This window comes from Ricinus communis, chromosome 5 (genome assembly GCF_019578655.1).
Source record: "Ricinus communis isolate WT05 ecotype wild-type chromosome 5, ASM1957865v1, whole genome shotgun sequence".
NCBI classification, from domain to species: domain Eukaryota; kingdom Viridiplantae; phylum Streptophyta; class Magnoliopsida; order Malpighiales; family Euphorbiaceae; genus Ricinus; species Ricinus communis.
Window position 1 is genome coordinate 11,114,528 of NC_063260.1, and position 12,570 is coordinate 11,127,097.

General features: G+C 28.4%; 1 protein-coding gene across 1 annotated transcript; it reads right to left on the bottom strand.

Annotated features, from left to right (window-relative positions):
- Positions 1-675: 675 nt before the first annotated feature.
- Positions 676-7,533, bottom strand: LOC8270680 (MACPF domain-containing protein At1g14780). Its single transcript, XM_048374876.1, has 8 exons — positions 6,769-7,533; positions 6,407-6,648; positions 4,189-4,384; positions 3,993-4,067; positions 2,454-2,637; positions 2,068-2,237; positions 1,908-1,972; positions 676-1,611 (listed from the first exon to the last, which is right to left on the bottom strand). Exons 1-8 carry the CDS (start codon positions 7,252-7,254, stop codon positions 990-992), a joined length of 2,040 nt encoding a protein of 679 aa, XP_048230833.1. The 5' UTR covers positions 7,255-7,533; the 3' UTR covers positions 676-989.
- Positions 7,534-12,570: the final 5,037 nt, after the last annotated feature.

Here is a 12,570-nt window from a genome sequence, read left to right on the forward strand (position 1 = left end):
TCATCTCCAATAAATCCAACCTCTCATTCTAATGGTTATAAATTTGATACCATTATTAAAATATATAAATTTTAAATTTATAAATAATTTTTATAAATTTTATATATTTCAATCAGACATAATATTAAATTATCTTTTGCAAAATTTCAGTTTAGAATTTAGATGCTAAAAGATATTTAAATGTAGATATTATCTGAAGTCTTTAAGCTTTTTTTTTTTTTTTCCGGTTATGATTTCCTTTCTTTTATAATTGAGAAAGTTCAATGTTAGTGACAAGTACAAAGTTTTGTGAAGTGTCATTTACTTGGAATTACGATTCTCAGGACGTGATAGCAGGAAAAGAGATTAAAAAGAAAAGTAATTCCTAATTAACAGACCTTGTTGACCAATGATATTCACCTAATCATTACCAGGTTTAAATTTGATTTACGCACTTCATTTGGTGGAAATGATTATAGTATCAGAGTCACTACTAACAGCAATTTGACATCTTGCTATTTGAAGAAAACATATCTCCTGTTCTAGTGATTAATTTCACTACAATAACAACCTCATGAAAATAGAGAAAATGTACAGGAAAACATTAACCTGCGTTTATGTATTTACACTTACGATTAAGGAATAAGTCCAACCGAACGACAATAAGAAAATAAAGATTGAGAAAATAAATAAGAATGGTAGTCGAAAATGGAGTTCATATACTTCAATACTAATTAAATCTCTGGAACTAGGTTTTCTCAACTAATTAGCCGACCAAAACTTATACTGAAGTTTCCTATACACTTTTCAATGAACAAAATAATGTTTTCATTACTCTCAGAGCCACTAGCTAGCTAGCAAGCCTATATTTACACAATTCTATGTGTGGCGTTGAGAATTTAACCCTATATATATATATATATATATATATATATGTATGTAAAGAGTTGATATAGAACTTGAAGAGAAATTTTCTGTCTAGCATTCCTTCCAAATTTCCGATCGCCTTTTCAGGATGAGCAGATATTCAACAAGGAGAACTTAACCTGCAGGCATATTTTCCCTCTTTCCATGTCCAACTTAGCTCCAGTTACTAGCCAGTGTCCCGGACTATTCTGTGGCCCCCTACAGAGTTGCGAAATGTCAACAAACTTCAAAAGCTTCTGTGTTTGTACTGGCGGTCCTGACGGAAACACGCTAGAATCCACAACAACTGCCTGCGATGGTTTCTCTTTTGCGGGATTCGCACCTGATATCGACGTGCTCAGGGTAGAGAGTAGGCCTGATGACTTCTGAGAATATTCAGAGGAGACCTGATCCCAGCGTGATTTCACTAGTAATGAGTTTGAGACCTTGGAGTACAATAGTCGAAGATGGAGTACATTCTTCGTGTCGTGTTTCTTGATGTGAAGCTGAGCTCCTGTTACGATGTAGGTCACATCTTTTCTTGTTGTCCATCTGGGGTTGTATTTCACTGGTGCCGTACATATATGAGAAAACTGTTTTCGTGATATTGCTTCAATGAATCCAACGTCATTAGTTTCTTCTGATCCTCGCCAAAAATTTGTCTCGTCTATCATGTTTTCAAGCATTGTTGGCGTGTTTGATAGATGTTGGAGGTGTATTGCTAACCTGCACAGAAATGGCAATTCTGATTATATTTAACCATGACGCATATATATGAGCGAAATAGCATAGCCTTATGTTGTAGTTTCTTGATCTAACTATTGAATATCAACAATCATAATTAATAGTTAATGAAAAGTCCAAAAAGTAATCATGAATTGAGTTATGCAACACTGAACTAATAACGAGTAACCGAATGCCTTCTCTTCAGGTGTTTAATTCCTAGCATTCAAACAATAGAAAATGATATTCTACACTAATTCTATCATTCCATAAATGCGATTTCCCTTTTTGGTTGGTACCTGTTGCCCTTCATGCCTTCAAGGTAGAATCTCATTCCAGTTACAGGCCTCTTTCCAACCATAACCTGATGAACCATAACATGCTTATTAGAATCCTTTGGCAAAGAATAGGTTTCAGGAATACCGTGTATAAAGATTGACAGGAACTTGTAGATGATACCTGCGTAGTGTTTACATATAATTTAGGACCCATCAAGTTGAAGCGGAGAGCTGGCGAAGTACTTGCCATATTTGTGGTCGGACCTAGTGGAAGATCATTGTGAATCGGAGCCCAACTCTTGTGAGACTGGAAATCAAGAAAGTATCGTAAATCTGACATAGGAGGCTTATCTGCAATCACATAATAAAATTTCAATAATAAGAAACAATTTAATTTGTATATGTTTGTGTGCGAGTTATTTCATTATATTTTGATGCAAGGAGTTCAACCAATAATTTTAAATATTATAAATTTTTAACTTATTTCTGGTAGCATGTTGTTGTCGTCTTTATTTTTTTATTTTTTCCTTTCTTTTATTCATTGATGAGAGGAAATGGAAAACTTACATCGAAGGTAAAGGTTGATAGCATGTGACAGGAAACCTCTGCCAGGAACACCCCTAAGGAGAGAAGTAATAGGTATGAAGTTATAATGAATTGCATCTGGCATTGATGGGACTGTTGGAAGCCACTCATAGTGACTACTAGCTGAAATATCTCCACCCTTCTTTTGACACATAACAGTGATTCCCTGCCAGAATAATAAAGCCACTACTTCAATATTAGATTTATAGGTCAAAATCTTATTCCAGAAAATGCGTCATCCAAAAATTCCTGTACTTCTTTTCAAAGTAATTGAGATAAGAACAATAACAGTAGATGCATGTTGGAAAGATTTTTGATCCTCCAATATTTAGTCAAAAGAAAAGAAACTTTGAAAGCGTGTACAGCTGGGCTCTTCAAGTAACCTAAATTTTTGGAAGTTTAAAAAAAAGGTAAAATGTATAAAAATATTCTTAAATTTAATACAAAAATTCAATTAAATTTTTATTTTTTTTTCAATTAAATCTATTAACTTTTATAAAATGTCCAATTAATTTTTTATCATTTTTTTACCAATTAAATCCATTAAATTTTATAAAAATTCTAATTAACTCATAATGCCACCACTATTCAAAATGTTATTAAATGTAAGAGTCTCGTTATTTTGAAAATACGAATAATAATTATTCTGAATATTTTAAAGTAACTGAGAGAAAACTACTTTTTCTTCTTTATTTAACTTAAATTATAGATTCTACAATCGCAGAATCTCCTTCCAGAATTGGTCTCTCTCCATAAAATAAACATTTTTGTAGTTTAATTACAAAAACATATTGAAAGTTGTGAGATGTAATCTAACTCAACAACTTACATTCACTCTCAACTTATAAATAAGGTGGATAAAAAAGATGAAAATATTGTTGCCATTTTATGTGAGAAAAGAAATCAATACTCTTCTTTGTAAATTAGAGTTTGTAGATACTAATTGTGTAAAAATTAAAAAGAAGAAGTGATTTTCTTTCCGTCACATAATATATGCGTAATTTTAAAATATTCAAAACGGTTATTATTTGTACTTTCAAAATAACGAGATCCTTACACTTAACGGCATTTTAAACACTATGAGTATTATAGATTAATTGGACCTTTTATTAAAGTTAATAGGTTTAATTAAGCTAAAAAATAAAATTGAAATTTAATTAGATTTTTTATAAAAATTAATATATTTAATTGAGCTAAAAAAAATAAGAATTTAAGTAGATTTTTCTAATAAATTTAAGAACATTTTTGTACCTTTTGCCTAAAGAAAACAGAGAGGTCTTTATAACTAGTTGACCGGTTTGAACTCTGGTGCTTCTTTCTCCTTTCTAAGATTCTACATTTCTACTGTAGAAAAAAGTTTGAGGGGCCTGTATTTTACTTGTAAATAGAAAGTTGGGTGTTATTCTTGCATGGGTTGGAGTTTGTATATACTGAAGTTCAGGTAAACAACCGTATATGTTATAATGTTGCATGTGAAAATCAGATTAATAGAACTAATTAATTTGCAAGGACAGAACCTACATCTTTTGCCGTGACAGATGAGAAGCTATTGAAGGTAACAGGTTGGGGATCAAAGACATTAAATGCCTGCGGTGCCTGCAAGTGACCCAATAGAGTTAGGACACATTGATATGTTTATCAGGACAGGAGATTAAGAACATAACTATGTCTATGCAGCAACCTTAAATTGTTTTCTTTAAAGGGTTTAATCAAGTACCTTATGCTTCTGATCTGATTTTGATTTAGGGGAGTAATTGCAAGTCCCTGTGAATAATTGATCTCCAAGATCATCCAGGTGTTTCTTGAGCTCAGATGGATCCAAATTGGAAGATAAGTTTTGCCTGACCAGGACCACGTCTTCTCCTCCAACACTCAACCCCACAATGATATGAGTTCCATATTTTTCAATGAACCTGTCATAAAATATCAAATTTGATGACATCAACTTTTGCTTAATTGTTCAACAAAATAATTCGGTTGCGTTTTCAGTTTTGTTTACCAAACTTACACCTGCACTTCACATTTAAAATTAAACTTTCTAACTCTAGGATTTAAAAATAAAATAAAATAATAAACTATCTCAAATTCGAACTACTGACCTTGGACCAACTTTATTTCTTCTGATAATGAGAAAATGATGTTTTAATTTAAAAAGATTTACATGCACAATATTTCAATGTTAATTTTGAGAAAAGAAATGCTTGAATTAATTTCTCTCCAAGGTGTCCGGTTTGGGCTCCTGCTTGATGGGTGGAAGGAACTAGCTACCGCAATTACATACCTCATTCAACATTCTGATATAAAATTATATAGAAGGGTTAGGGAATAAAATATGAGAAAATCCCTCATTATATTTGAAATTTCGTTTTCGTTAATGTACAGAATATGGTCTAAGTAGCTTTATATTCCTTTTAACCAGCTGATATTATTGACCACAATGTACGTATAACCTGTCTATTATTGGTCAAACAAAAATTGCATAGAGTATCTTATTTTCTTTTTCTGAAAAAGAAAAAAAAAACAAATTGATTAAAATGGGAAATTAACTTAATAGACAGCAGCAAATTGTAAGCACGATTAGGCCATGAACACTCAATCTACAAAACTTTGATTATATATATTCTGACTTGGCCTGTGTAGAGGTGATACTCTTAGCTAGCTAACCTTTTTCTTTTTCCAAATCAAAAGATCCAAATCTAGAAGCTTAATATTTGTTATTTTCCACTACTTCTAATTTTGTTACATTCCACTACAAAATTTTATCAGAGAAGGAAATTTAGAACAAAAAGCACACTGTAATCAAGTTGCTATGGTATAACGAGAAGAATCATTCAGTTTCCTTTATTTTTTATATCATATATCACATGAAAGTCAACTATGATGGTGAAGGGTGTGGTTTCAATGGCTGTGACCATTTTATGCCATCACCCCCCGCATTTACAGTGCTTTCTTCTTCAAAGAAAAAATATATATATATTAATGCATAAATCATGTGAAATTAATAATTTTTTTTATTATCATATTATTGTTGTGTTATTTAACAAAATAAAGTCGGTTATTCAACAGCTAAGAGTCATTAACTTTGATTTTATTTGGCTCTCTTTTTCTTTAAAAATAAAATATCAATAGTTATGACCGGATAATATGACTACTAATTATTATTAAGATGTTAAATCTACTATATCCTAAAACCTGTCCGATCTGAGTAAATTCTATTAAAATTAATAATAAAATAGAATAAAGACAGATAATTTTATAATGAATTATATACTCACTTTATAATTTTTAATGATGTAAAATATTTTTTTAATACGTTATAGTATGAACTCGACTCATCATAATTTACTTATGATGTATAGAATGTGAATACATTAAACTGGTTGGTATGAATTTGGCGTACAGTTAAGAGGTAAATACATACGTAACTACTTTCCTGCTCAAGAAACTTGCTAACTAAGAATATTAATTAGATGACGTTAATGCCTGCTTTTAATATGTGTAGTTTGGAAAACATTGAATCTGACGCTTAACTTCGATATCCTCAAGGCTAGACTTTCTAGCCAGTACAAATTCAGAACTCTCAATTTGTAATTCATTTTCATCGCGCATTCAACATTCAAATTAGTAAAAGATAGTAGAAGGTTGACATATTTATGCAAATTCAGATGTCTTATTTGGCTGCCGTTTTGATCACAAACTCGTCTGATTTATAGAGCTGGACTTCAGAACAACTAAAACCAAGTCTTTCTTCCCTCTAAACCTTGACCGATTCAAGTTTTATTTTGGTAAGCTTTTTATTCTTCTCTAGAAAGGGTGTAATTAGACGTGAGAGGACTCAATTTCCAAGTAGAAAGAGCCTAACAAACTCTAACGTGAAAGATTTTATAAAAGAGCACCAAGTTACTGAATTATTACAGAGAAGAAAACGATATTACCTTGCGAGGCCAGAAGGATCCCAAGTGGTAGGAACTGCATTTAATACTTCATCCGAGAGAACAAGAGGATACCGATCAATATGAACATCAAAGAGAACAATAAAGTAGCCATCAACACCCAAATATTTGGTCTCAGCTGCATCGGCTGCCCAGCTACCACCTTCAAATCCAAACATTGCATTAAAAAACCCTGATGGAATTTTCCCAGGCACCGATGAGTTCTTATTGAAGAACTCAGACATCTGCACGTGATTACAATTCACTTGTCAGCCTATGCTCAAGAACCTTGAGAAACAACTGAAAACATTACACCTGCAGATAATTCCCATGTAGAAAGATCGTTTACACAAAAAGAATCGTACCTGTTGGAACTCGAGAATATCAGATTGATATCGAACGCGATCCCCTTTATCACACTTAATATCAACGGAGACATCTTTAACAGCTCCAAAGCCAGGAACCATAAGCTCTCTCTTCTCAGCTTCATTAAGCAAAACTAATCTTTCTTTGCCTTTGCAATACTTAAGTCTAAAATCTGATGTTAAATCAAATCCTTTGCCGAGGCTACTTAGAGCCTTCTCCACTACTCCACTACTCATAACTTGTTGCCCAAATCGTTCTTGCCTCTTTTCAAGTTGTGTGTGTGTGCATATATATATATATATGGTGAACTTTGGAGATAGATGGATAAATAATTTTGAGGAAAGGCAAGAGAAGAAAGTGAAAAAAGAAAGAGCGTCAAGAGAGGGTATATTGTTGTGTTCCCATTCAAGGACACTGTTTATACAAAATATGAATCGAGAAGAAATATTAGTATAATAGGCCTTGTCAAGTGTAGAAAGTGTCATCCCAATTCTTGGTTTTGATCAGGAACAAACTTTGACCGCACTTTTCTTTCTTTTTTTCTTTTTTCTTTTTTTTTTTTTTCATTAGAAATTTGATTAGCCCAATCTCCCCTCAGTTTTATAATGATTTCGCCATATTTCTATCAGATTTCTTTAGAAAAATATTTTTTTTCATGTGAGGGGAAAATATTAATTTTGGTTCGTATTAATTAGGCCATGCCTTTCATAGAAGTGACTTCAATTATAGGGAAAATTAAAAGGGTTGGCTTCCAGGCTTGTCCATAGCGGATAAAGGACAGACCAGCAGCCAGCCGCATGTAGTTTCCACGGAAATAAAACACTGTCATTTTCTGCGTCAACTTAGCAAAGTTTGAATGGGAATAAACCGATACCATGCATATTATATATCATATCTTTCTTTAAAAAAAAATTCAATTTCTGATAAAATACAATATCAACTATTAAAAATAATAAAAGCGTTCATTTTTTAAATTTTTAAAATGAGAAACTCTCCAAACATAATTAATTTATTTCTTTGTCGGAATAAAATGCAAGATTTAGGTCTTTAATTAAATTCATAAGCTAAACAGTAATTTTATCTTTGTTCTTATTTTTTGGGTTAAATTTTCCACAACTCTTTTAAAAAATGGCCAAAGAATTTAATTTGTTTATTTCTTTTTCTCAGTTGACTTGGATTTAAATCTGACAGCACATTTAGAATTTTTCCCAGTCAATCACCGGTTTTCGCATATAAATGTCAGTAAAATTTAGTATTCTTAGCATTTAATAAGCAGCTCAATTATGTAAACAATACCGAAATAAAAACATAACAAAATTAAGATGAAAATTAAGCAGAATATTTGATTATTAAGAGAAGCACATGGTACCGCAGAGTTGCATATGCTCAAAACAATTTTCGAACAATATGAATGTAAATGATCCAATAACCATGGAAATTTATATATATATATATATTAATTTCTAAAATCTAAATTTTATTTTAATTTATTTACTTAATTTTTGACACATAAGGTTTTTATTGATATATGTATTTATTTTTGACATATTAAATTTAAACTTATATGTAATTTTATAATTTTTCTTTTATTAATTTATTGATTCATAAATTATAATCCTAATTAAACATCAATTTTAATCCTAAAAATAGCATATATTAATTATATTAACTAATAATAGTTTTCTGATTAAATAATAATAATAATTCTATCTTAAAAATAGTATATTAATTATATTTTAATAACAAATTAGTTTTGTAATTATATAAAAATCTTAAAAAATAACATCTTAAATTATATTTTTAATAATATATTCAATAGTAAGTTTTTTAATTATATAATAAATTCTTAATTCTAAAAGATCGTAATCTCAATTGAATTGATGTATTAATTTATATAATATTAAAATTAATTAATAGATAATTTTTAAAATAAATTTATATTTTACATTAATAAAATTTTAAAAAATCAAGGACCTTAAAAATAGTTAATTTATTATTACTTTTTAAGATTTTATAAATCAGATATTAAATATTAAAAAATTTATTAAATTGCATCTATCAACCTGCTTTTGTAATTAAAATAATAATAACGGATGTGTAACGTATGAGTAAACAACCAGTTTCTAAAACCTAAATTTTTTTGACAAATATGCTTAATTTTTAGCACATAGGCTTATTGTTTTGACATGTATACTTATTTTTGATACATGGGACTGAAGCTTATATATGACTTTATAATTTTTTTATTAATTTATTAATTAACAAGTTACATTCCTAATTAAATACTTATTATAATCATATAACATACTAATAATAAATTAATTTTCTAACTATATAATATTTTTTCTACAAATAGTATTTTAATTATATTTTAATACTATATTAATTAATAAATTAGTTAGCTAATTAGATAATAATTTTAATTATAGAAAATAATATTTTTAAATATTATATTTACTAATAAATTAATTCTAAATTATGATAATAATTTCTAAAAATAACAATATCAATTATATTGATAGTATTAATTTATATAATATTAAAATTAATAAATAAATATTCTAAGGATAATTTTTATATTATACAACTAATAAAATTTTTAAAAAGTTAAGGACATTTAAAATAATTAGTTTGCTATTATTTTTTAAGATATATAAATGAATATTAAATATTAAATTTTTTAAAAAAATAGTATCTATAAACTTGATCTTATAATCGAAATAATAATAATGATTGTGTAACGCACGGGTTATGTTTTCTAACATGTATGCTAATTTTGACACATAAAATTTTTATTTTAACACATACATTTACTTTTGACATATGAGATTCAAAGTTATGTGTAATTTTATAATTATTTCTATTAATTTATCGATCCATAAGTTACATTCCTAATGAAATATTGACTAATTCTAAAAATAGCATATTAGTTATATTTTAATATCATATTAATTAATAAATAGTTTCTTAATCAGATAATAATACTAATTCTATCATAAAAATAACATATATAATTATATTTTAATATTATATTAACTAATGAATTAGTTTTGTAATTAAATATTAATTTTAATTCTAGAAAATAACAATATTTTTAAAGAAAAATTTAAAAAATAACATCATAAATTATATTTTTAATATTATGTACAATAATAAACTAATCTTAAAATTGTATAATAAACTTTTAATCCTAAAGAATAGTAAAAGATTAATTATATTGATATATTAATTTATATAAGTTTAAATTAATTAAAAAATAATTTTTATATTATTATATTTAATAAAATTATAAAATTATAAAAAATTAAAAACATTAAAAATAGTTAGTTTGCTATGATATAATTTAGTAGATTAGACCTCTTATTTGATGATTTTTGAACATATAATTAATAATAAAAATTCGCAAGTATTAATTTTATATGTATTGTTGACAAAATACGAATCGTCCCACAGAATTTGTTGCATCCTCATCTGGTCTGTTCTCCAGCAAGATTTTGTGATAAGTTAGCTGGCCGGATTAATGTTATTTTAATAAATAATCATTCTCTTAATCAGCTAAAACGTGTTGAATATATATGCAATGTGCTTTTCTTAAGTCTTTTCGTGTACTTTGAGTCTTCAATAATGGATAATAACAGAATTTCAGTAAAAAAATAGGTAGATTGTAATTGCGTAATTGGATTCTTTAATACCCTTATTAGTGAGGCAAGAGTCCAATTGGCAATAATATCAATTCCTGACAAATTAAGGGCTGTGGTGGTCTAATTCTTTGTTAGGAATCAACTTGAAGACTATTCTAGGGTTTCAGAGATATCCCACCTCAGCAGAAGACCTTTGCCAATGGTTTCAATTGAATGTTGATGAAGCTATTTGATTCAGTTTTACTCATTCAAAAGTGGAAAAGAAAAAACCGGAGAGTTGCTGTGTAGTATTTCTTGACCTACAATACAAACTCAAACCTTGTGATTTGCTCAAGAGTTGCGGAATCCCAACCAGAAGATGTAAACATGATTACATTATGTTTTGTGTAAAATTATATTCATATTGATATCTCATTCCTCCTACATTTAAATAAAATTATGGGGATCTTAAATTCTAAAATTAAGTATTCAACTGTGATATACTATTTTATCACTCGCAATAGTCTTATCTGGCAATATTCTAAATTATTAAAAAAATAAAATATTAATTTTTTGATTTTAACACAGTCGTTAAAAAGTTTTTTTATTTTTTTAAGTACTTTAACTGAGAAGTTAATATTGTCATTTGTACATGTTGGTCATTGATTTTACACTTTATTCAATTGATATGTGCTTGAAACGACATTAAAAGTGGATCATAATATAAGTTTGAGACAAAGTATGATCTTTTGTATTCTCAAATTGTGAATTAGATATGTTTATTCAGATAATTCTTTTGTGAGTTAATTTTATTAGTAACTTTATCAACCAAAACAAAATTAATAAATTTTGAGTATCATCCATGCTTCATTTATCAAAATGACGCGGTTGCTGAGACTAATTTATTAGTTATTACCATGGATTGCTCGTTAATCATTGTTTCCAATAATGGAAGACTCCCCATGCAATACCTCAAAAAAAACCTAAATAGATAAATATTTGGGAGAAACTAAAAGGACCCATATAAGTTCTAGCACTGTTGTTGCTTGATTGTAGGTTCTTATCATGCCAAATTAGCTTATGCAAAATAATATATCCTTTATAGATTCGCAACGAATGCTAAAGTGAAACCTTCGAATTAAGAAATTAGACTTCAAACTTTAATCCAATGGAAGATCCAAAGAAGAACTCTCTTCCTTTGAATCTTGACCTGAAGTGTGAAACACAGAATACAAAATCATCATTAACTTTAAAGATTTAATTTAAAATAAAAAGAAATGAACGCACTAAATTTTTTAAATAAATTATAACTCAAATTAAATAAATGAAAATTTTATAATTAAAAAAATATAAAAATAAACACTAAAAGGTTTCATGATTGATTGTACCCCACACGTATTTTCATATGAATGAGTAGAAGCGAAAATGTAGTAATTAAAATGGACTTGGGCAAGACTTTTGCTAGACCTGTTTACACCTATACGGCTCTTAGATATAAGGACACAAAGTGTGAAACATACACAGTAATTGGCGCATTGTAGCTAGCGTGTTGGCGTGGTGAAACTTACCCATCCCAAAATGTCAATTCTTAAATCATTTTGATTATAATGATAATATATATGCATATTGAATACATTTACATATTAAAAAATATTTAATTATAAATTAATATATCTATTATATTAAATTAAAAATTAAAATATTAAAATGATTAAGTGATGAAAATTCAGATATCCAAAAGCAGCTTGGTAGGAAGGGACTGCAGATTTGATTTTGTAGGCTCCAGTATAACTTGGTGTTATTTGATTTGTTTCTTCTTTTTAAAATTTGCTAGAATGTACAGCAGGTTTGCAATCATTGATGAAGACATGGTCATGGCGTCAATGATTTGGAGAATTACTGTATGTATAGTTGGAAAATCATAGTTGATAATGTTCACAAATGACGTTGGCGATAAGTATATATATGTATCCCACTAATCACGTTTCAATACGACCCATATGATTTATCTTAATTTTCGTTTTCAATGTCCTAACTACTGTATTTTATGACATTGAATAATAACTAGCCACATAAGTTTAGAGTTGTTCTTATTGTTTTGCAAAGTATTTTTATCAACCAAAATAGAGCTAACTATCACAGGATATCGATCCGTGGCTTGACCGAGGCTCTGATATTAAC

Bases quoted from the DNA above. Each gene is read 5' to 3' on its own strand.
- LOC8270680 (XM_048374876.1), bottom strand. From the start codon at position 7,254: ATGACACTTTCTACACTTGACAAGGCCTATTATACTAATATTTCTTCT. The intron at 4,385-6,406 runs GTAATATCGTTT...ATTTTATGACAG, and splicing joins GATCCTTCTGGCCTCGCAAG to GTTCATTGAAAAATATGGAA. The intron at 4,068-4,188 runs GTACTTGATTAA...GGTCACTTGCAG, and splicing joins AATCAGATCAGAAGCATAAG to GCACCGCAGGCATTTAATGT.